Raw genomic sequence first — 27,009 nt, 5'->3', positions numbered from 1 at the left:
GGATATTTGCTCCTAATTGCTGAAAACAAGGGAAATTAATTTCTCCATGACATGACTACAAACATATTAAAAATGAGGCTTTTATTTCTCTGTAATATTTGTACAAAAGGACACCAAATAAAATCTGTGTCAAATGTTTAAGGCAGATATTGCACAGACTAGTCCAAAGGTTTTCTAAGGAAGCGGGTAAGGCACAAATGCCAGTTTTACTGTCTATCTTAAAATAAAAACAAAAAAACATGTATTTGGTCATACAGGAGAGAGATACACATATTTGATGTACACACACACACACACATTAAAAGCAAGTCTATGCCGGACAAAAACCTGAATGATATTTACACGTTTCACATTCTCATCTAGAAGACCCATTTTGCAATAATAATACAGTTCCAGGAATATTAATATTGGTCTTTCTGAACCGGTGAAAAAATAGAGTATACAAAAAAATATAGACCGTATTGTTCCAGTAACTAACCGAATGATCACAGTTTTGAGGTGTTAGTCAATTAGATCTGCAATATGATGACGCTACAATATGACAGCCGGTTTCTCATATTGAGCTCAGACGTGACTTAAAAAAAAAATACAGATGCAAATGTATAGATTCCTTAACTCAGAAATATTTAAAAACTCCCTTTGTGTTGTCAGAGAGAGGTAACATTACAATGACTCGAACCCACGAGAAAGAAAAGTCAAGTGAAACCTACAATAACCAAACCTGAGACACACTGAAAACCAATGAGATGTAACGTGTACAGTACATGACCTCTGACCTTTGCATTGACATCACTGAGAAAAACTAATCAGAATTATGGCACATTCGTGAGAAAAGAGTAAACTGAAATGATGTGAACCGCATCATAAAAAAAGACTAAAAGGTTAAAATCATCATTACTATAAAGACTAATTTGACTATCTGTACATGTTCTCAGTTTCATGGAAACTACAAGCATTAAAAAAAAAAAAAAAAAAAACATCATAATCCATCTAGATACTCTAGTGTCCAAAAAGAGAGAAAGACCGAGGAAAATCGCTCATGAAAACACTGGAGATAATTTTCTAAATCATATTTGTTAGTTTTCTAGATACATTCACAGATTATGCGCAAGAAAGGAACACTTCAGTTCATCTCTGAGAGGTACAAACAAGTTCATCTGGGAAACGCACAAAACTCCTTTAGTGTAAAAACAAAAACACTTTCAGTCTAAATTCACTCACTAATATTTTTATCCCTCCCGTCTACATAGTGTTAGAGAATTTATGAACACTGTTAATGCCGATCATCTACTTGACCCAACAATACCATCAGAACAAAACCATCTCAGCAACAGCCCTGCTCACGTTACATGAGAACTGAAGAAAATCAATGTCAGCTCTGTCTTTGAGACGACCTCCCCTCCACATCTCAGACACACACACACACACACACACACACACACACACACACAAAGGCGTGAGCGATGATCTCTGCAGTGCGATCAATTTCCCAACGACCGGACGCATCAGACACACACCACACCAGACAGCTCTCGGATACTATTCTGACTGGGACCGGATAAATGGTTCTGGCATAATGACTAAGAGGTAAAATGAGACTATAAAGTGCAGGAAATATGACAAAAACACACGCCATGTGGCTTTCAGGCAAAATCAGAGCAAAGTATTCAATCTAAGAGAGCACATTTGGTTCCTAAACAGACTTATTAAACGCTGCATGCTGGTCTTTGCATTCACAGATCACAGAAAAAGTAAGTAAAGCATGCTACAGGTGATAGTGGATATACTGATGCAAACAGGCGAGAGCAACTACGTGTGGAGCGTCTTTATCCACAACTACGTAAGGCCACTAACAAACGTTCACATGAAAATCTCTTGGCTGTTGTTGGTAAACCTGAGATTTCTGCCTGAAAGGACGCACACCTGGTCTTGAAGATCCCGGAGTCTGAAATGCTGGATTAATTCTCGAAGACGATTTAATGGATGCCCGTAAACTTCATGTAGTTAAAAGGTAAGAGGTTTTGGTTTACAAAGAGTTTTAAAAATGTCTTAAAAATACATCCTGGTGTTCATAGAGCAGCTTCACTCCTTAATCCCTCTCGTGTTCATAGAGCAGCTTCACTCCTGAATCCCTCTCGTGTTCATAGAGAAGCTTCAGTCCCGTAATCCAACGAAGTGAACATCGGTGAAGAGGCTCTTTGAGTATCTAGCAATGATCTCGAAAGGCATGACCTAAAAGCACCCAGTTTTCCCAACAAAAATGAGCAAACAAAAAGAGTTCAAAGTCAGTTGGTCTGCTTGAGTTTTCCGCACCGATCAGTTGACCGCTTCCGTGACCGTATTATGCACGTACTGCGAAACCCACGTGCTCGCAAGTGGACCGGGTTGCCGGACGCTCCACATCCCAGAAGACGTAAAGCTAGCAGACTCGGAGACTCGGACATCGGCCGAGCTTAGATCGACGGGAAGGCCTGGAAACGAGCGGCTCATGACAGGAACTGATACTGGTAATATTGCAGCATTGGATTCGTCCCTTGAAGGCGTTTCTGCTGTGGACGTCAAGATGGTCTCCGAATCCCCATTCTGGACGAGCTCGCTTTCATTCGAAGGTCCGTTCGCTTGCATCGTTTGCTCTTTCTGTCTGCAGTTTTCTTGCTCCGCTGCTCGTTGCAGCGCCGCGTCCACTAGCAGCTTCAGATCGCTGAAATCTTGCGCGCACAGCTCCGGTGGGGTGGGAGGTGGTGTGTTGAATAGGACCCCACTCGGGCTCAGCGCTCCCAGCGTCGGGACAGAGGTAGAAGCAAACGGGACAGTCGTCAGGTAATGATCTTCACGAAAACCAGCTAGACCTTCTCGCCTCAGAAGACCTCGCGTGTCCAGTTGCATCAGAGCCTGAACGCCTCCATCTTGACTGCCGGACGACGACAAGCAACCGGCTCCGGCCAGAATTGCAGTCGCAGTGTTACCCAAAAGCCTCAAGTCCAATGTCGGGCCAGGGCAAATGACTGAGGGGCGGGTCGAAGAGGCGGGGCTTTCCGGGGAGGCGGATCTGTCAGGTTTGCTGGTGCGTCGGGACATTGTGAACTGAGTGGGGTCTTTGCCGTCTTTCCGGAGCAGGTCCGGCAGGAGCCGCCGGCGGGCGTTTATGAACCAGTTGCAGATCTAAAAACAAGATTCCAGAGTTTTAGAAACTTAAAAGAAAGTTTAAACGCATACATACAGCACACTTGGATATAGGGCGACAATCTCAACTGCTTGATTGCTGGTATCATCGCAAAACCTAAACTACAGTAGTTAAGATTTGAAGAGGATCTTTTAAATCAAGAGATTATAACTGAAGTGGATCAGTTATACATGAATTTTGAACAATAACCGTTCTTGTCTTAAGACAACTTTATTGACCCACTTCAAATGGACTACTGTATATTATTGCCCAGCTCTAATCTGCTAAATGCTACTGATATGGTAAACATTAACATGATTTTCTGTAAAGCCGCTTTGAAACAATTGTTAAAAAAAGAGCTATATAAATAACTTTGACAGTCTCTGGAGTTTGACCAATAATTTCCATAATTATTTCCAGTCCTTTGTGATGACTGGATATGGATAAGGGTTTCAAAAAGATACATTCATAAAACAAATGATACATTTTTAGAATCTAATAAAAAAAAAAAAAAAAAAAAAAATTTCTAACAATGAAATACTTTAAAACTAACTAGAAATAGACTATAGAAATAGTCTTTTCCACGACAATTATCAATTCCCAAGATTGTTCCAGGCCTGGAAAACACAAAATGATTTTCTAGGATTGAATAGAGAGAAAAAGCATAATCTAAAACGAGATTGTACAACTAATCCATATGAATTTAGCCATTTAGTCAAACTTTTTGAAGCATTAAAGTGTCAGTTGTGTAGCCGTCAAATGGAGGGACAGAAATCTCTCAGATTTCATCAAAAAGTCTTACGGGTTTGGAGTGACATGAGGGTGAGTAATTAATGACAGAGTTTTTAATTTTGGGTGAATTAACCCTTTAATATTTCTTGGTATAGGGTTGGGGGGGGGGGCATTTCTGGATCCTAACGCGGCGCCCCCTGTAGGCGAGGCAGGGAATCGCATGCTGTGTCAGACAGACAGCTGGCTCTAATGGAGACCAGAGGAAATATGCAGCACAGGCCTCGCCGCCCGCATTCCTGCGCTCTGACAACACCGCAGCTCTCGCTCAAGGACAAAACACAGCACAAACTGTGTGAGAAAGTCTCAGACTCTGAAGATTACAGCCAAATGTAAAAGTGAAGAGTGGATAAAAGACACATGCACACAAAAATACAATATTGGACAGAGAATATTCCTCATACTCAACTTGATGCTTGCTTAGACTATTGACTCTGTCTGGTCCACTTTGCAACTTATTCAGGCAAAAGCATGCTCTCTAAGATAGAAACTGACATTCATAACCAAATGAATGGGTTTGTGCACTATATTTCAGGTCTTCTGAAGACATGATAGCTGTGAGGAACAGACCAAAACTTAAGTCTAAATAAGTTTAAATTTAGGATTTTATGGTAATTTAGCTTTTTCTTTTGAGCTTGAAAGCTTCAGTTTCATTGCAATTGCGTGGAAAACTGCAACATGGCTTGAGACAACATGAAGGCAAGGAAGGCTAGTTTTCAAATTTATGTCTAAAATTTGATACTTTCATGGTAATTTTGCCGTTTGAGCTTGAAAATTCAGTTTCATAGTAATTGCATGGAACATATACTGGTTTTAAACATGAAGGCAAGTAAAGGACAATTTTCAGTTCTTAATTTTGCATGCAAACTTAATCTGGCTATCACAAGACCAAGCTTGATCTTTTGATTTTGAACATTACTCTGCATTTCTACTGTACAAGATAGTTCAAATGACTCTGTACGCAATTGGATAGTCCTTCAACCAATCAGACGTGAAAACACCAGGCAGGAAACGCGCCAACAAACGTGTTGGTTTGTAGCATTGATCAGCAATTTGCAGAATGGCATTGAGTAGGGCTGGGCGATATGACCAAAATCTCATATCACGATATAAGTCATCTCATATCCCGATAACGATATATATCACGATATAGTACATTTTCTGTAAATTCAATCAATTAATAATTTATATATATAATTACTACATGGAAAATACTTTTAGCATATATCAAATAAAAGAAAAGTTGATATATATATTGAGTATATATTAAGTATATCCTCAAAAATGTTTTTATATATATATATATATATATATATATATATATATATATATATATATATTCTCAAAAAAAAAAATGGGCAAATGTTTGATTAAGAATGTAGAAATATAAAATATGAACGAAATTTAAAACACTTTTCAAAAACAAATGATTACAGGCCCAACATAAAATATTGCTATATAAAATACCAAATGTAAAAATTCAATGGAAGATGTTTAAAATGTAGCAGAAATCAGGGCTCTGAACCTGTTCAATGAACGAAAACAAACAAACGAAATTTTGACAGGAGCATAACCAGAACCGGAAACCAAATTAAATTTAATCGTTCTGAACAGACCGTTTATATACTGTCTATGGAACAGACACGCTTATTTGAAATGGCCATTACCCGGTTAACAACGTTATTTTATCGTTCTGTTAACTATTTTAATTTGCCAGTCAACCAATCATGAATTAAAATAGTACAGACTGAGCAAATGTGATATTGACGCGCATAGCCTATCCAACGTGAGTGAAATGCCCATGCTCAGCTGTCAGTCATCATTGATAAGTCGCAATGGGAATGGGCTGGCGTTAGTTTTCCATACTGTATGTCACCAACTGTCAAAAAATTAGGCCTACATTTCAGTGAAAATGAATAGTAGGTAATATGCAACTTTTTGTTTTTTGAAACCAGCGAAAATTGCAGGATAGAACATGGATCCACACAACGTCACATCACGCACTTAAAGCGCTTCTGTGAACGGAGAAAACAGAATAAAGCTAAATATATAAAACTAATATATAGGCCTATATGCGAAATATAGGCTATTTGCCTTAAATAATTACAGATTAACAAAACGAAAGGAAGCATTTTGCTGAGCTTCGGATCATGCGACAGGGTCCAAAGTTCACAAAAAGGAAACCGAGATGTTAGAAAAGGGAACCGAGCTTGTTTTCTGTTTTTTACGGCTTTACAGTTTTGAATCATTTTTTGCTTCTATCCGTATGACCATAAATTACGGAATAACGGATTCCTGTTCCTGTGATCGCGCCGACGCTTCACGGCACGCGCACACGTTATTGCATTGCTAACTTGACATAGCAGCATGTTCATTATCAAAATATAATAGTCAACCAAACATAAAGGAATTTTACCAAATCATGTTCAGGCTACGGTAGCCCCTCATTTAGGAACGAGCTCCTGGCTGGTCCTGCTCGGAAACACCCGGTTCTATCACCCTTCACTCGCCATGTTACTATGGTTATTCACGTTTCTGCCTGCATTCTCATGGCGGCGTGTAAGATTGCAGTCCTCCAAATGATGAAAAAAGTTTTGCCGTAAACAATGTTTTTTGCGACACCACGATATGAACGATAGAGCATAATATGAATCGATAGACTTTTTATATCGTCCATCCGATATATATCGTCATATCGCACAGCCCTAGCATTGAGCAATTTTTGCAGGTTGTGCAAAAAAAACATGAAAGTGAGTGGTATTTACACTCACTCGAGCGATTTGTTTGCTAAACTAAAGGAGGCATTCAGCATCGTCGAGAGGTTAAAAGGAATTGGATTCGTCGCTTCTCTATAGTCATTGTGTTAAACCCGCCAATAGCGCGCCAGGTGGATAAGCCAGTTTGTGATTGGTCCCCGCAGATTTGTAACGGAAGCAGGATAGAAAAATGTACAGGTGTCCAGCCTGAGCTGCAGGGCGAAATCAGATCACCAGCAGATCAGGCTAGGTTTACCCAGTCTTATGCAAACTTGAAAGCTTCAGTTTTGTGCTAACTGCATGGAAGGCGCGTTTAGTGCTCACCTGCGATACGGACAGATGCGTCTGTCCAGACAGGCTCAGCTTCTCCTGCTCTGACGGATACGCGTTGAAGCGATGCTCGTACAGCCAGTCTCTCAGGACCTGGACCGCCTCTTTGGGGAGGTTTCCACGGCGCCGGCGTTTGGCGGAAGACCCGCTTCTCCTGCCGCTGGTGGACAGGTTGAGAGGATAACCGTCGTCTTCACACGGGTCACTGTCCGACATGGCAGAAAACTCAGTGTCTCCGTTCTGATCCTCATCAAAAGCTGAGAAGATGAAGGTCACAGAACAGGATTAGTCTCAAAGTAAAACAGCAGGAATTAAACTGACTCAGTGCAGGCCACAAAAAGTTTACAATGCCCTTAAATACAACGTATGTGTGACCCTGGACAACAAAACCAGTCTTATGGGTAAATTTTTTTGCAATTGAGACTTATATATCCGAAAGCAGAATAAATAAGCTTTCCATTGATGTGTGGTTTGTCAGGATAGGACAATATTTGGCAGAGATACAACTATTGAAAATATGGAATCTGAGGGTGCAAAAAAATCAAAACATTGAGAAAATCTCTTTTAAAGTTGTGCATTTATGTTCAAGGTTGTGCTGCATTCACTCACAAAAATAAATTTGATATATTTATGGTAAAATATCTTCATGGAACATGATCTTTACTTAATATCCTAATGATTTTTGGCATAAAAGAAAAATGTATAATTTTGACCCATACAATGTATTGTTGGCTATTACCCGTGTGACATGTGACTGGTTTTGTGATTCAGGGTCTCATTTGTGCATGCACATTTTCTATATGCAGATGATCTTCTGAATTTGGCAAAATGCACAGTACAAAAGAGAATAATGCATCCATTTCACTGGAACTATAACCAAATCTTTTTTTGGACTTAGAGTTCTTATCTTGGGCCTGAATCGTCCCGGCCAGTTGTTTTAAAAGCGTCCTATAGGAGATAAATCCGCTTGACTGCACTCAATTTACACTTCAAAAGACTATTGACTCTGAACGGCTCCTCCATTCACACCTTCACCGTCGCAAACTGAGGGGAATACAGCTTATCTGCGGCTCTACAGGTGGGCTCTACACATTTACAATGAACATTATCACGAGAGCATTAGCTGCTGATTATTATGATAATCAATATGACCAGATAAAGCAGACAAGAATTCTTGCAGTTGACTCTGAACACGGCAATAATACAACCATGTAAACAATATATAGTGTAATATGTGACCCTGGACCACAAACCCAGTCATAAGTCGCACGGGTATATTTGTGGCAATAGCCAACAATACATTATATGGGTCAAAATTATTCATTTTTCTTTTATACCAAAAATCATTAGGATATTAAGTAAAGATCATGTTCCATGAAGATATTTAGTAAATTTCCTACCGTAAATACATAAAACATGTATTTTTGTGAGTGAGTGCAGCACAATCGTGAACAAATGCACAACTTTAAAGGAGATTTTCTCAATGTTTCGATTTTTTTGCATCCTCAGATTCCAGATTTTCAATAGTTGCATCTCGACCAAATATTGTCCTATCCTAACAAACCATACATCAATGGAAAGCGTATTTATTCAACTTTCATATTATGTATAAATCTCAATTTTAAAAAATTGACCCATGTGACTGTTTTTGTGATTCAGGGTCACATATGCTGATGCTAAAACATTCATATTTGAATATTTAATCACAAACAATAATCCTGTAAAGGCTGAATCTGACATGAAATAACCATTTCTTGAAAATGAAAAAAAATCGTGTTTTTTTGCGGGGTATCATATTTGATACCTCAGTTTTCAGATCAACCTTGGAAGAAAAAACACCTAAATTGGATGCAATTTGGTTCAGATGCTGATATATAAATGGCCAAAAAGATTATATTCTGATGCGTGTAATGTAAACCAATGAGATTTTATAACAAATGCTTGCATAAAACGCATATTATAAATCTAAGTAAAACTCATATATATATATATATATATATATATATATATATATATATATATATATATATATATATATATATATATATATATAATAAATCTGTTATAGCCTACTCTATATATTATCCTCCAATAACAATATTTAAATGCTTCGTTTCATGATCAAATGTCTGTAGTTTTAAAACAATGCAATGCAATAAAATGATGATTGAGAGATGAACGAATAAACTTCAAAAGCCTGATCATCAAATTCCAGACATTAATATTTAGACAAGGCCAATAAACTCTGGACAAGCACCTCAAATACTAATCTGAAGTGTCATGTTAAATGAAATCCTCAAATAAATCTCTTTTAAATGAATTGTTACTAACAATTATGGTTAACAATAGCATTATAAGATCTCCTTCAAACAATGGAGGAACCTTCTGAATTCCTCACAGTGATGATAATACCAAGTTTCCACAGTCTCACTGAAGTTACACTCACAGTAAATGCGTAAATAATACTGTATTTTTGGCAGGAACTGCAGTCGGTCAGTGAGTGTGGTTATGGGAAAAGCACAGGCGTTCGTTCACGTCTGATAGCAGCTAAACTCAGTGTTTCAGAGACACATGAATCAGACACACTTCAGCGGCTCAAGAGTTTCTTTCTCCTGCTGAAACCTGAAGCCCTAAAGAACAGCTAAAAATGTGGGAGTTCCTGAGTTCCTCTTTAACAAAGCAGATTGTGTGTGTGTGTGTGTGTGTGTGTGTGTGTGTGTGTGTGTGTGTCTGGACATTCATGTTTCAGTCTGCAACTGTATCTGTGTCACTGTTTTGCGTATCATTTGAAGCGGTTTCAAATGTTTGACAAAATTAAAACGTGTTTTTTTTGTGCAGCATGAGGATGAATAGTCAAACATAGAGCTGCATTACACATCATTATACAAACTGGGACAAAATGCATGTGTTAAACCAAACCACTAGTGGAGTCTGGTCCTCAGAATATCACGTGTTTTCTTCAGAGAAACCAACCAAACTTATTTAGCTCTAATAATAGCTCATGGACTTGATCGAACACAAAAGATGTGAAACAAATGATTCATTGAACTATCGACGACGTCATTTCCGTCTTCCTGATTTTCGTATTGCATGTTGGTATTGAAAGGGATTAGTAAATGTGTGCAGACCCAATCAGTCACTAGGGCCACAAACAAACAAATACTCAAACAAAAATCACCGAATAACCCCTGCATCTTCGACGTAATTTACGGCAACTTTCTCACTTTTAGAAAACGCTTGAGTTTCACACAAACACAATACAAAAAAAACGACCAAACAAAAGTGTGTTTGCAGACGCGAATAAACAAACGGGGCCGCAGACGCGCGAAAAAAACCAAACAAACAAACGCGCGGTGACGTCATCAGACCACAATGATACAATGTAACAAACGCGCGCGAGTCGATAACGCTGGAAAGATGGAAAAGGCTCTTCGGGAACGAGTCCTAATGTTTGCAAACCAAACGCTGCGTTATTAAAGGCGAGAATCTAAAGCACATCTGCGTCTCACGCGCTCAGACTGAAAATCACGCCACGATCACACAGACGTGCAGCAAAACCCCATTCAAACACACACACACACTCGACACGACACGCACGCGTGTGTGAACGGATCTCACCTCTTTTGTTGGGCTTCATTCTGGACGTTGGAAAATAAAAGAGAATGTTTGAGGGAAAAAAAAGTTGCTGGTGTGGAAACGCGGGTCCTCGTCAAACGGAGAGTGTGTTCTTCTCACACTCACACACTCTTTCTCTCTCTCACACACACAGCTGTGTTGAGTTGAAGCTCCAGTAATCAATGAATCTGCTCATTAGTCATTAGTGTGCCATGAGGGAAATGATCCTGTTGACAAACATCCGTTTACCTGCAGCTCCACCAATCTCAATCTCAATCTCTCTCTCTCTCTCTCTCTCTCTCTCTCTCTCTCTCTCTCTCTCTCTCTCTCTCTCTCTCTCTCTCTCTCAATGACAGGATCTAGACCCCTCCTCCTCCTCCACATTGCAAGGGGCCAATAAGGGCCCCACATCTGTGTGTCATCACACTTTCATTCAAAACTCAAAATTCAAGCGCTTGTGCGAGTTTATTTCATTAGCTATGTCTTAGATTTGCAGTTCGGGTTATAGTTTTACATGTAATAATTTAGCAGATGTTTTCAGCAGTTTTTTTTGAAAATGCTGGGTTGTTTCAACCCAATTTTGGGTCAAATATGGACAAACTCAAACGTTGGGTTAAAAATGTAATTTAAACATTTAACCCAACGGCTGGGTTTGTGCATATTTGACCCAAAATTGGGTTGAAACAACCCAGCATTTTTTTAGAGTGCTGTTTCTTGAAAATGCCATAACTTCCGATCTAATTGTGAACGGTGGACTGATTTTTTCAAATCTAACCTTTTATTAAAAGTTTGTTTTTATGTTGTATGGATGTGATGTGTATATGGAGGCCTATTCTAACAAATAAGTTGTTGTAATAAAGCTGTTTGCATTGCATTATCGTATGCAGTATATGCATTAGACACTTTATATGTGCACATTTACCAAAGTTATTTTTTTTGCATTTTTTTTAATGCTTTATTGAATGTCATTTTATTTTTTAATTAATAAAATATCATATTCATATACTTTTAAAAATATATTTCAGCTATTATAATTGTTTTAAAATATAAACAAAATCTACATTAATCTATAATGTAATTAATATATAATGATTTAAAAATTAACATTTTAAATAAAATATTTTATAATTTTGACTATGATTTTTTTACATTTAGTACATTACATTTAGTCATTTAGCAGACGCCTTTATCCAAAGCGACTTACAACTGAGGACTACAACAAGCGAGTCATTGTGAAGAAGCAAAAATAACGCAAGGAGTGCTCAAAATACAAAGTTCTGGAATTGCTCAGAGTAGCATAAGCCAAAACAAAGGAGGGTAAAGGAGAGGTTTTTTTTTTTTTTTTTTTTTTTTTTTTTTTTTTTTTTTTTTTTTTTTTTTTTAGGTCAAGTGCTCACGGAAGAGATGAGTTTTCAGTTGTCTTTTGAATGTGGTCAGGGATTCTGCATTCCGGATGAGGGTAGGGAGATCATTCCACCAGCAAGGAACCGTGAATGAGAATGTTCTGGAGAGTGATTTTGTGGCTCTCTGTGATGGTACCACGAGTCGTCGCTCATTGACCGATCGCAGGCTTCTGGTAGGGATGTAGACTCGTAGGAGCGAGTGAAAGTAGGAGGGAGCTGAGCCTGTGGTCGATCTGTAAGCAAGCGTCAATGCCTTGAACTTGATGCGAGCAGCGAGTGGTAGCCAGTGCAGAGAGATGAACAGAGGAGTGACGTGGGCCCTTTTTTTATTTAAATCTCACAATTTTTGGTTAGTATTATGTCTGCTGTAAGCTAAATTTAAATTCATTGTAATTTAGCATATTTTTTGTTTTGTTGCTGTAATATAATATTTAAAATTTCTATCCAATACTAGACTAGTAATCGCTTTATCCTACAATACAAATATGTGCTGTTTATATATGGAACATGTTTATTATAGATGAAGTTCTGAACCAAGATAACTTGTACTCTAATGTTCAAATATATATAGAGATTTTCTTATGGACCATTATGTTCTGAATAACAAATTGCTTCTCAATAACAAAGTATAACTTTGGCAACATTGTCTGAATTGTAAGTGCCGTCGGATGAAAAGGTCTCTTCATGAATGCAGGTTTCGCAGGAAACGTTCAGTGTTTGTTTGCATCCAGATCAGATTTGTGATGCATTTCCTCGTGATGCCAGATCTCACTCTTTCATATGCAGGAATGTGCAGAACAACACCCGACATCATTCCCGCAAACTCGGGAAACAAGTGCTCATATTTCAGCTCTTGGAAATCTGGGATTGTTTCCCATTTCAAACAGGAAAAAAAATATGAAAAATATAGAAAATAAATAATAATAATATATTTTTATTATCATTTATTATCATGTACAATATATTTTACAATATTTGTAATCATATATTTTTATTTTTTCTATTAAAAATATATGGATTATGAACTGACCATGAGTTGAACACCCTAACTGGATGCAGTATTGTGCATTATTTTCATATATATATATATATTTATATATTAGGGCTGTGAAATGATTAATCGCATCCAAAATAAAAGTTTGTGTTTACATAATAAATGTGTGTGTACTGTGTATAATTATTATATATATATAAATACACACACATGCTTGTATATATTTAAGAAATATTTGCATGTATATACTGTATATAGATTTATATATAATTCATATTATATATAAATATAAATATTTTATAAATAACAATTTTTTCTTAAATATGTACATGCATGTGTGTGTATTTATATATATATATAATTATACACAGTACACACACATTTATTATGTAAACACAAACTTTTATTTTGGATGCGATTAATCATTTCACAGCCCTAATATATAAATATATATACATACACCCATATACATATATAAACATATATACATATATACGTGTGTGTGTGTGTGTATATATACATATTCTCTCAATATGTGCAATTTGTTATTCAGAACATAATAGTCCATAAGAAAAAATATACATATATTTGAACATTAGAGTACAAGAATCTTGGTTCAGAACTGCATCTATAATAAACATGTTCCATATATAAACAGCACAGATTTATATTCTAATATATATATATATATTTCAACTCCTGGTCAGTTCATAATCCACGCTGAGAAAGAATAAAGAGTCATAAACACAATTGAACTTAACTCAGATTTACTGTATTTCTTGCTAAACAAAAGACCCTGACATACACAGCCTAAACTTCATACAGCATTAGACATATTCAACAAATCCTAGTCAGTAAAATATGTGCTTGTTTCATAAAATATTGATTATCAATCTTTATAATAATAATAGTAATCTTAAATCTTGTTGCTACAAACTCTTGCATTTAGATGATGCCGACTCACACACATCTGAGGAGATTGACGTCTCGTGACCTGTGTTTCATCACTTCACAGGTGTAGAAAACACTTTACCAGTGTCCCAGCAGCATGAACAGAGCTGTCAATCATCAGTTTCTTGCTTTTATGAAATGTAATCCACAAGAGTCGTGTCGTCGTCCTCAGGGAAGCCCACAAAATATGATCGAGATCGCATGTGAACGTGTACAGCGAGACGATGGGGGAGTACACACCTGTGAACATCAGTGTCAGGAGGACACACTCGACACATTCGACTGATATGAGGACGTGTTCATAGAAAAAGATTGATCCGAGAAATAGAAATGATCATAAGATGATATCTAGAGAGTGAATATTAGAGTGAAAATCAGACAAATGAGTTTGTAGTGTATTTTTGCACGTTGGTTGATTTGTCTGTGTGCTTGAAAACATTCGTGTGTTTCCTTCTGAACCACTTCAGCATCACACACTAACATCACACACACACACACACACACACACACACACACACACACACACACACACACACACACACACACACACACACACACACACACACACACACACACACACACACACACACACATCGGGCTCCTGAATCCCTGAACTGAACAGAACGGACCAGAACTGAACTGAACTGAATAGAACAGAACTGAACAGAACTGACCAGAACAGAACTGAACTGAATAGAACAGAACTGAACAGAACAGAACAGAACTGAGCAGAACTGAATAGAACAGAACTGAGCAGAACTGAATAGAACAGAACTGACCAGAACAGAACTGAGCAGAACAGAACAGAACAGAACTGAACAGAACAGAACAGAACTGAGCAGAACTGAATAGAACAGAACTGAGCAGAACTGAATAGAACAGAACTGACCAGAACAGAACTGAGCAGAACAGAATAGAACAGAACTGAACAGAACTGACCAGAACAGAACTGAACTGAATAGAACAGAACAGAACAGAACAGAACAGAACAGAGCAGAACTGAATAGAACAGAACAGAACTGAATAGAACAGAACTGACCAGAACAGAACTGAGCAGAACTGAATAGAACAGAACTGACCAGAACAGAACTGAGCAGAACTGAATAGAACAGAACTGAATAGAACAGAACTGACCAGAACCGAGCAGAACTGAATAGAACAGAACTGAGCAGAACTGAAAAGCATTGAACAGAACTGAATAGAACAGAACTGAACAGAACTGACCAGAACAGAACTGAACTGAATAGAACAGAACAGAACTGAACAGAACTGACCAGAACAGAACTGAACTGAATAGAACAGAACTGACCAGAACAGAACTGACCAGAACAGAACTGACCAGAACTGAGCAGAACTGACCAGAACAGAACTGAATAGAACAGAACTGAGCAGAACTGAACTGAAAAGCATTGAACAGAACTGAATAGAACAGAACTGACCAGAACAGAACTGAACAGAACAGAACTGAACAGAACTGAACAGAACTGAACAGAACTGAACAGAACTGAACAGAACTGAACAGAACTGAACAGAACTAAACCGAACTGAATTGAACAGAACTGAATAAACTGAACTGAACAGAACTGAACAGAACTGAACTTGTAGAGACAGAGAGAGTCGACCGCAACTGAAGATTCAAAACTCAACCGCAGGCATTTGGTGAACAATTGCTCATGAATAAATTAAATACAATAATATGAAATAAACAGAGTGAAATAAAATAGAAAACAGAATAAAAATAGGAGAATAAAACAGAATAAAATGAAAAAAAAAAACAAATAAACATAATGAAATAAAATAGAATAAAAGGATAAAAAAAGAGAAAAGAACAGAACAAAACAAACAGAATAAAATAAAATAATAAAAAAGAATACAACAGAATAAAATAAAACATGAACAAGTTACCACCATTTTTTGGGGATAATTCTTATTTTATTTTTTTCCAGTTTGCATTACTATAATAATGCATTTGAATGTTTACTTTTAATTCATTGTGTACGTCTCATTATTTTCAACATTAATGTTCATTCCTCTAATGCTTTTTTTCCCCCCTGCATAATTACAGTAATAAAATAAATACAAAAATGTAATTAAAGTTTGTAAATTTATTAAAGGTAGTACAAAAATACTACCATGACATATAAATGCCATTAAATACAGAATATATAGAGCTTATTTAAATCCTACTTATGCTTCATGGCAGTACCTTTGTGCTAGCTATGCGGATCTAACCGGGAAATACTGTCAAATATTAATAAATCGGGTTTCCCACAAGATTAGTGTTCCTGTACATCTGATATCAAACTTGAGTTTACTAAACAAAGGATTTAAGAATTGAAATATTCATGCATCGTTCATGATCCTGGTCCATTATTCCGGATGAACTGGTTTTCCGGCGTCAGGCGTTTACAGGTTTAGGCGTCAACGACTCGAACGTCACCTAACGACTGAAAACTGGAGAGATTCTCACACCGTCAAACACAATAGCAGCCAATCACCGGTAGTTATGGGCAGTTCGGCTGATCTGGGGTCAGTTGTGGCCGTTTGGTCACTGAATGCAGAGCTGCAAATGGAGGATCATCTGAGTTCATGAGTGTGGATGTAAAGAAAGATAAGCAATAGTTTGGGGTCAGCATGATTTTTTTTTTTAAGGGGTGGTATAATGCCCTTTTCACAAGATGTAAAATAAGTCTCTGATGTCCCCAGAGTGTGTGTGTGAAGTTTTAGCTCAAAATACCCCACAGATATTTTTATATAGTAAGTTAAAGTTGTCACTTTTGGAGGGTGAGCAAAAACACACCGTTTTGTGTCTGTCCCTTTAAATGCAAATGAGCTGCTGCTCCCGGCACAGTGGGCGGAGCTTCAAGAGCTCCACACACACTGAAAATGTTCAAACCGGAGTCAGACAATGATGGAGAGACTCAAGAAGAAGTGACAACATGTAGAAGCAACAGGACATTTCTGAATGGTTAGTTGATGAATTTATGAAGCTTATGTGTAGTTATCTTCTAGTCATTGATTAGCATATTCTGTCTTGATAATCTATAAATCATGTTCAGGGGGCGGGGTTTATGTAAATTTTAGGGTTTGTGATGTCACTAACCCGGGAGGAAGCTCGTGTAGTTCCTACCAGCCGTTTGTTGTAGTCCTTAAAAAGTGATTTCTTTAAAAGCAAATATCTCCGTTTGCTCTGAACTTTGAGCGTTGTAACTTTGCAGATGTTGTTTATGATCAAACAGCAACATTACACAGTAACTGCAGTTAGAAAAGTAAAATCATAATCAACCACCCCTTAAAAAATTTATCAAAAAGTGACAGTAAAGACATTTATAATGTTACAAAAGATTCGATTTCAAATTAATGCAGTTCTTTTGAAAATTCTATTCATCAAATCCTGATAAACTATTTTCAACATTGATAATAATCATAAATGTTTCTCGAGCATCAAATTATCATATTATACTGATTTCTGAAGGATCATGTGACACTGAAGACTGGAGTAATGATGCTGAAAACTCACAGGAATAAATAATATTTGAACATATATTACAATAGAAAACAGCCATTTTTAAATTGTAATAATGTTTCACAATGTAAGAAGAGACTTCTTTCAAAAACATTAAAAAAATCGTACTGACCCCAAACGTTTGGTAGTGTGCTTGTGAAAAGTGCAGTAAGTTTGTAACGAACAAATAAGAAGCAGAACATAATCAGCTCAGGATAATGAATATAATAGCAGTAATATTAGAATATGTGGATATGATGCTATTTAGATGCAAATATAACCATATTTAAAACAAACCTAATCAATGTATAAAGATGATTTCGTGTGATTGATAATCCAAATTGAGGCATATTTTAGTCCTGACCAATAGTCATTATCTGATATATTAGTTATGCACATTATTCACGGGACAATCAGAGGTACAAGCATAGATTTGTGGAGTTTGAAGGAGAATCTGAATTATGAAGTGAAATGAAGAATCATATTTAGCTCATTACTTAAAACAGAGCGATTATTAAAAAAAGTGTTATCGCACTGTCCAAACTGACCATAGAGCATCGTGATTTAGGGAGTAATTGTGATATTATTATCTTTGATATTGCTACAAGGGTCGTGTAGTTACCCACAATAATGATTCACAGGCACTTCATTCAATAAAATATTAGGTTATGTTGTTTTCCTTAAAGGGGCTGTATGTAGAGTTCATAACCTGTGTTATAGTGACACCGGTGGCCGTTCTGTGAACTGCAGCTCGTGGTCACGTGACGTATAAGAGACCGAACGGGATTCAAGACCCTGATATTCTCACGACGAAGCTCTTATTCTTCACTTAGAAGTAAAAAGAAGTTGGAAATTCATTACAAAATATTAGCAGAGATACGACGCATCCCGACGCCGTCCACTGCTAGAGCGATGGTTAGAGGAATATGGAAATATGTGTTTTCCTCTCAATACCAATAATAAACACAACAAAAATGAGAGAGCGGTTCAGAAATCATCTGATCATAGAGATGTGGATGTTTTCAGCAGATCTGAGATCCATCATGTCGAGCTCATTAATATTTCACTGATATGATAGTTTGATTATAAAGTATACATTTAGATCTGGCTATGTGAGACTATAGTTTAAATCAATCTGACATTTCCTTGCATGACGCATTGACATTACAGTGCAGAATGGCTCTTTCATGATCCTGAACATTGTAAGTATTAATTTCATCATGTGTGAACGATGGAGAGGCTCTGGGGAGCGTGACTGTCACATGCTTTTGATTTTCCTGCCAAAAAACGTCACGAATCCTGATATAAAAATCAGTCTACAGGCTTTCATAGACAAACTAAGTTTGAAAAGGTCTCGTTTTTAAAGTGTCGTTACAAGCCGTTCACACATTAGCAATAAAAACGTGATTAATAATCTTACATATAGCCCCTTTAAAGCAAAGCACAAATAACAAGGAATATCGGGATCGAAAACCTGTACAAACTCATGGAAACTCGACAACCGTGAGACTTCAGGACCTGAGATGAACACATGACTGAGGTACAACAGCTTTCATTTGATATACCACAATGCATGACTTTTGTAAACATCAAAACAAATGAAACAGGAAATGGAAGAGCGCCCTCTGCCTGCCCGGACACACATGACACTAGAGAAACCCGAAACCGCCCCCTATGCACTATTCCCTACGCTAATAATGTTCACTTGAAGGAGTGAGTGAATTCGGGCAGCCGTTGAGCGTCCATCAGTTGTGCACTCGTTATTGCAGTGCATTGTGGGATTGAATACGTGCACTCGATAGTCCACTATGGTTTCGGACACCGCTACAAATGGCTGTGCCTTTAAATAACGCCCTATATAGGGAGCGATTTCAGATTTAGCCTAGATCCGGAGAAAAGCTTTCGTTGTGTTCAATCGCCGGCTGAAGGAAGAGATGAAGAAGAAGATGAAGAAGAAGAAGAAGAACAGAAACCCAAGCGTAAAACAGGAAGACGTGGATTTCATCGGGGAATTATGCAAGCGTTGTGTGTGACAGACGTGTGTTTCTACTTATCCAAAATATTAGAACATTTAAAACAATCTCATATAGGATTTAGGACAATAATACCAGTTCTCAATGTTAATTATCATAGCAGTAATTATATTAATGATTGCAACTAATAGGATTCTCAGTGAGGATTTTTCCGTGGCCGTCCCGTAGCAGAGTGTCCGTCTTCATCCCTCTCTCACCTCGCTGTGATGAGACGGGGGCGTGAGGACGCGGGAGCCCTTGGTCTCGGTCTCGAGTGTGTTCCTCAGAGTCGCGTCTGGGCTTCGGGGACGTAGATCTCGATGCTGTCGGCGCTCTCGGTGGCCGAGTTCTGTTTGACGGACTGCGCTCTCTTGGCCGCCATCAGTCTCTTGCGCGCCTCTTGTCTCTGTTTGTCCACGGTGTCGTTGCTCTTCTCGCGGCCCAGAGCCGCCGGTTTACTCTTCCCGGGCTTCTTGGGCACCGGAGGAGCCGGTGGTTTCTGGCTCTCCTGAACCGGGAAGAGCAGAGATGAAGACACGTGAGAAACTGAGTCTTAATGCATATGTCAGTTGTTAATGTTGACTGATGATACAAGTGTTGTAAATAAAATATAAGGCAACACTTTACTGGAAGGGGTGTGCATAAGACTGACATGACACATGTCATGAATATGAAGGAGGTTTTATGCATGTTTATGACAACTGTCATTAAGGGCCGTATCTCGCACCCAGCGCAATAGACTTTGTACACGATGCATGTATCATTCCTACTTTGCACCCGCACACAGCGGACTTTTCCCTCCACAGCTCACGTCTGTAAATTAGGGAATGAACTTGCGCTCGCGGGGACGGTTCAGTGAAAAGAGGAGTGTGTTCCGGCGCAAACGTTCCCTGGTGATATTCTGCAGTTTCAGAAAACAACTCCGGCACTGACCAGGAGAAACCCAGTCTAAAGTCAGTGGCGCCGCGCGTTAGTCACATGGTATTTTAAGGGCGCGTGCTTGGCCATAATGTAGCGTGTTAATAACAGCACACACTTTAATTCTCTAATATAAACAGACGCAACAGTTTTCATTTTTGCAAATCATACATTATTACAAGGAAAATATTAACACACGAGGGAAATCATTGTTGTGTCCGTGAAGATGTGAAAAAAATTCTAGATTCTAATTCTAGATTACACATTTACCCAAATTATTATACGCCTGTTTAACCGAAGCTAATTTGTGTGTGTTTCTCCATCATCCTCATACAATGTCACTTCTCTGTGTTTTACGGCCCTGACGAGAACGTCGGTCTCCTCGGCTGTGAACCGCTACTGGTGTGCGCCGGCAAACCCGCCGTTATAATAGAGCAAGCGCGCCGGCTCTTAAAGGGAATGTGAGAGGACGCTCTGATTGGTTTATTGCACGTTACGCCCAAACCACACCTATGAATAATGAAGCGACTTCAGACCAACACATTTTAGATTTGCGTCGGGCGCAAGAGTCGTTTATCCCGCCGGTATAATAGCAACAGCGCCGGGATCCGCCCACAAAGTTACTTGCGTTTCGCGTTTGATACTTGCGTTTCAGAGCGTTACAATAGGGCCCTCAGTGTCATTCGGTGAATTGTGACATTTTTAATGCAAATATGACAGAGATGTCTTTGTTATGACACCTTGACATAAACCAATACATCATAACCTGTCAGTGTCTTGGTCATGACAACTAGACATTACTAAGACAACATAACCTGTCATAAATATGACAGATTCATTATCAAACTTAAGAAACCACTTAGCTTTATGGGTTAACATTATAATATTTTTCATTTTAATGACAAATTCAATGTGTACCACTGTAGTTGAGGTCAAGAAAAATATTCCTGACAGTTATAATGTCCTCATGACAGCCGATGTCAACCAACCACATGACAGTTTAGTGTAATGTTAACCCATAAAGCTAAGTAGTTTCTTAAGTTTAATAATTAATCTGCTATGTCATGTTTATGACAGGTTATGTTGTCTTAGTAATGTCAAGTTGTCATGTCCAAGACACTCACAGGTTATGATGTATTGGTTTATGTCAAGGTGTCATAACAAATACATCTCAAACAATGTCATATTTGATTTATAAATGTCATAATTGAGCAAATGACACTTAATGACAGTTGTCATAAACATGCATAAAACCTCCTTCATATTCATAACATGTGTCATATCAGTCTTATGCACACCCCTTCCAGTAAAGTGTTACCATGTAGGATGTGTGACCCTGGATCACAGCACCAGTCTGGAGCCGCACGGGTATATCTGTGGCAATAGCCAACTATACATTGTATGGGTCAAAATTATACATTTTTCTTTTATGCCAAAAATAATTTGTATATTAAAGGAGATTTTCTCAATGTTTAGATTTTTTTGCTCCCTCAGATTGTAGATTTTCAATAGTTGTGTCTCGGACAAATATTGTCCTATCCTAACAAACTATACATAAATGGAAAGCTTATTTATTCTGCTTTCAGATGATGTATACATCTCAATTATCATGTGACTGGTTTTGTGGTCCAGACTCCAGGGTCACATATTTGATTAACTTTTTTAGCTGAAGTACTAAATGACTAGAACTGAAATAAATATGCAACACAATAAGAAAGACTTCAGGAGTAGCCGCGTTTCCATTACAGATTTGCGCAAAACGTTTAAACGTCGACAAAAAACGATTGCGAAATTACGGTGTTTCCATTAACCGATGTTATGCGACTAAAACATCATGGCGACGGATGTTGTTGGTTTATGTATACAGCCACTGCACTGGCCATTATTATTAATGAAGGGGACGTGTGTGTGTGTGTGTGTGTGTGTTATCCAATCATTAATGTCGAGGACAGACTCTTATACTGTGAGCGGCTCATACGAGGAGTTTGTGTTTCTCAGTTCTGCTTCGAGGTCGTGATTGTGGCGTTTCTTTGAGGTTTAGAATCCAGTATTCCTGTAATTATTTTCTCTTTTATGAATTTAATAAAGAACTCAGTCTCGTATTCTGTCCGAACACACACCGCGTCCTCTACGTCAGGCGACTGTAAATGCGCAAAAATTTAAAAAAAATGGTTTCCATTGCAGTTTTGCAAAATATTTATTTTTCGAATTGCCTGAAAAACCTCCTCATGCGAGCGTAAAAACAATTTTGCGATAAATGGGAGTTTTTGCGAAATGTAGGTGTTTTCATCGGACGTATTTTCAATTCGCAATTTCAATTTGCGCAATTTGAAGGGTAATGGAAACTCTGCTAACTGACACAATAAATAAAAAAAGTGACATTTATAATGTTACAAAAGATTCTATTTCAAATAAATGCTGTTGTTTTGAACTTTCAATTCATTCAGAATCCATGAAACAAAATATTTCACAATTTCATTCACTGAAATGAAGCTGCAATAAAATATAAATATTAGATGAACATTTTTAGCTGAAGTTCTAAATGACTAAAACTGAAATAAATATACAATACACCAGACTTTACATTAAACATTAAATACATCAAAAGTGACATTTATGTTACAAAAGATTCGATTTCAAATTAATGTTGTTCTTTTGAACTTTATATCCATCAAAGAATCCTGAAACAAAATATTTATTAAACAGCAAAAACTCTTATCAACACAGATAATAATAAGAGCTATTAATAATAATACTAATAATCAATAATAGAGCAGCAAATCATCATATTATAATGATTTCTGAAGGATCTTGTGACACTGAAGACTGCAGTAATGATGCTGAACATTCAGCTTTAATCACTTGAAATTACATTTGACTGTATATTCACATAGAAAACGGCTATTTTAAATTGTAATAATATTTCACAATTTTTACTGTATTTTTGATCAATAAATACAGCCTTGCTGATCAGAAGACACTTCTTTCACAAACATTTAAAACAATCTTAATAATTGCTAACGTTTAACCAGCAGTGTAAATTAAAGCTATATATATATATAAATATAGGCCTATGGCAAAATGACTAAATCTTAAAAATGAAAATACAAGAGCTAATTCAAACAATTTACAAATACTACAATAGTGAGAATATCGACATTGACAGTTTCAAATGACAATTTAACATATGCATTTATTTCTAACCTGCTGATGTTTTCATTAGTTGTGTTTGTACCTGCTTCTCAGGCGAGTCTCCGTTCAGCTTCCAGTCGTTGGATTTGAGATGATAGAGTTCGTCAAACTTGAGGCTGATGTCTTCTATGGAGAGCTGGAGAAGATCCCAGAACCCGGCCAGATCTTGAGCCGTGGGTCTCGGGTTTGCGTTCACATTCTGAACACACAGTAAAAAAAAAAAAATAATAATTCACACAAGCATTTCTTCAGTTGTCCACAAGAGGGAGACACATCTCAAGGTATGAGGTCATGTTGATCATGTGATAAATGTGTGTGTGGCGAGAAGCTGATGTGATTCTTATGCTAAAAATACAGAACTTTTAAAGAGCCTCATTAATAAAACACAAGCAGAGAGAACGGGCGTATGAGATGAGAGCGGTCTTATTAATAAAATGCACAGATTCATTCTGCTCAATATCCAGGGTTATTATAGTTAACTAAAACCATAAAAAAAGTGATTACTTGAAATAAAATGAACGTAAAAAAAAAAAAAAAAAAAAAAAACTTATTTGATTTCAGCTAACTGGCAAGGGAACATTTCTTATTTTCATTTAATTAACTTGACACACTAAAATAACAAAAATAAAAATAAAAACTATAGACATAAAAAAATAAAAATAGAAGTCAATGAAACTGGAAATTATAAACATAAAAAAACACATTCTAAATATCAATAAAAACTAAAACTATATAAATAAATGCCCAGTCACACCAATAACTAGAATGATAATTATAACGATAACTATATTATTGTCCACACCAGCAGACGATATCGTTTATTATACATTTATGGATTCTGATTGGCTGTCAAAAATCAATCTCATTGTCGTTATCATTATAATTGCGGTGTGAACTCTACAATTCTTTTATATTGTAAATGATTTTAAAAGTATCTTTATCATTATCGTCCTCTGTGTGGACCGACCGTAACACAGCTTCTGTCTCACTGAATAACACACTGAGAATAAATCATTGTGTTCACTAGAGACGTGTGTGCGGTAAGACACTGTATTTGTGTCGTATTAAACGTCTATCTGGACTAAAGTCGTGTGTGTGTGTGTGTGTGAGTGAACCCACCAGGTTTTGTTCACACAGGCCTCTGAACTGCTGGAACTTCTGGGATATGAGGAGCTGAGCGCTTCCCACCGCGCTACGAACCTTACCCAACACTACACACACACACACACACACACACACACACACACACACACACACACACACACACACACACACACACACACACACACACACACACACACACACACACACACACACACACACACACACACACACACACACACACACACACACAGAGAGAGAGAGAGAGAGAGAGACAAAAAAATTAAAGATACAACATTTTTAGTAGAAAGCTAAAAAAAAAAATCAGCTAAAAGGAGCGCAATGTATTTATAAAAAAGCATCTTAAAAACGCAACACTCGTAAATAATAATAATATTTTATTCAACCTTTACAATTTATCTTCACTCATGCATACATTTGAAGACAGAGACAGAGAGAGACTTTTTATTTTTATACATGATTTCTGTATTTTTTTATCCATTTTATTTCATTTATTAATCTTTATTTATTTTATTTTTATTGTTGTTTTATGTTATCAGTATTATTATTTTTGCTATATCTAGCCATAATTATAAATATAAAATTCTATTTTTTATTTAATTTACCGGTAACTATTATTTTCTGTACTAAATGTTCTATATCATTTTCTACAGGTAAGTTGTTTTGATAGTACAAAATGTATTTTTTTGTCATGCCAAATTATGTAAGTGTGTAATCACTACAATAATCTGTAAGTGTTGAGGGAAAACTAATGAACCAAAGACTGTGGTTCGGTAGAAACACTAGAGCCGCTCAAAACACATGTAACTATCACTGAAGTAATGGGATAAAAGTTTATAGATAAAAACACAGAACTTAATGCTTCAAATAAGGATTGTATCAATTACATCGTTACGCCAGTAGGTGGCGACAAGTGACCGTTAAACGTGTATTTAGAAACACCGATTCATCCAGTAACAGAACAACTGAAGTCTGTATGAGAGTTATTGAATCATTCATTCAATAGATAAAAAAAAATAAAAAAATCGAATTAATTAAACATTTAAACAGACTGCAGAAGTTAATATCTTGTCTAGTAAATTACATGCTATTTTGTTTAATTGTCTGTTGATCACGATTCTCAATATATCCAGAATCTCTGGTACTCATTCATATTTTGAAGTAGCTCTTATTTTTATTACTTAAAGCTGCAGTCCGGCACTTTTTTGGGTTTAAAAATATCAAAAAAGACATTTTTGAAAAAAACCTTAACCAGCCAGTGTTCAAAACGATCTGCTTGCCTTACCTCGATTCAAAACGGTAAGCTTGTAATAATGATTTTAATTCCAGTGGTACTGGTGGATTTCCGCGGGAATTTCGAGCATGTCTTTGCGTCATTACGTCACTTCTGTACACATAGAGAAGGAGTCCCCGGCTAGCGTGTATTTTTCACGTTTTGACGTGATATAAGCAATCGTTAGATTTAATCAGCATGATATAGCCTACTGCAATGCTTCCCCCCACCCCCCGAATTTGGTCAGAACAAAAGTGAATGTTACTTACTTGTTCAGATTACATTTTCCGATGAAAATTCTAATGTTGACACTTTCAAAAAGTATACTCTGAGATTGCTGATGACAGTACAGTATCCACAGCGACGCGGCAGCGACAGGTTCTCCTCAATACATTGTGTTCATCCGCGCTGTTTCATGCCGATTTACTACCCACGCACAGTTAATAATTCCGCGAATAACTGCAATTGCAGATTTCTAACAGAGATGGCGACAAAGAGGAAAAACGACGGACTGCAGCTTTAAAAAAAAATATATTAATGAATTTTTATTAATTATAGTACTTCAGCTCATTTTATTTCAGTTATTTGCCATGGCAACACATTTTTTTTGCTAAGTTTTCAAATCTAATATTTAATGTCATTTTATTTCAGCTTTATTTATTATTTATTTATTTAAATGACTGAAAACTATTTATAAATGATCTCGGTATAAAACATATAGAAGTCAATGGAAAGTCTGATGGGAATATATGGAGACGTCTGGGCTAGTGTGTGTGCGTGTGTGTGTGTGTGTGTGATTATGAGTGTGTATCGCCTCTAATCTGAGTTAATCATCTCAATTAGTGCACTTCCTCAGATTAAACGCCTTCTAAACGACACACACTCACACACACACTCACACGCACACTCACACTCACACTCAACAGTCAACAAGGAAGTTTAAAAGTGTATAAAAGCAACTATCTGCATGTTTTATGAACATTATG

At 37.1% G+C, this 27,009-nt stretch overlaps 2 protein-coding genes across 2 annotated transcripts in view; both read right to left on the bottom strand.

Moving 5' to 3' along the window:
• Window positions 1-68: 68 nt before the first annotated feature.
• On the bottom strand, window positions 69-10,997 carry tgif2 (TGFB-induced factor homeobox 2). The gene is made up of 3 exons (XM_079627935.1): window positions 10,657-10,997; window positions 7,033-7,295; window positions 69-3,162 (listed from the first exon to the last, which is right to left on the bottom strand). The coding sequence occupies exons 1-3, from the start codon at window positions 10,673-10,675 to the stop codon at window positions 2,317-2,319; spliced, it is 1,128 nt and encodes a 375-aa protein (XP_079484061.1). The 5' UTR covers window positions 10,676-10,997; the 3' UTR covers window positions 69-2,316.
• Window positions 10,998-17,777: 6,780 nt separating this feature from the next.
• The window catches only part of dlgap4b (discs, large homolog-associated protein 4b), a gene marked incomplete at its 5' end in the record, with an annotated part of 42,063 nt that continues 32,831 nt past the window's right edge, over window positions 17,778-27,009 (bottom strand). Inside the window, 3 exons of the mRNA XM_079629495.1 lie at window positions 17,778-20,026; window positions 23,672-23,827; window positions 24,748-24,839. Of these exons, the coding sequence (XP_079485621.1) occupies window positions 19,802-20,026; window positions 23,672-23,827; window positions 24,748-24,839 (473 nt within the window). The 3' untranslated portion in view covers window positions 17,778-19,801. The remainder of the gene's footprint in view (window positions 20,027-23,671; window positions 23,828-24,747; window positions 24,840-27,009) is intronic.

This window comes from Phoxinus phoxinus (assembly GCF_949152265.1).
Source record: "Phoxinus phoxinus genome assembly, chromosome: 11".
NCBI classification, from domain to species: domain Eukaryota; kingdom Metazoa; phylum Chordata; class Actinopteri; order Cypriniformes; family Leuciscidae; genus Phoxinus; species Phoxinus phoxinus.
This window is presented reverse-complemented; position numbering and strand designations above follow the sequence as displayed.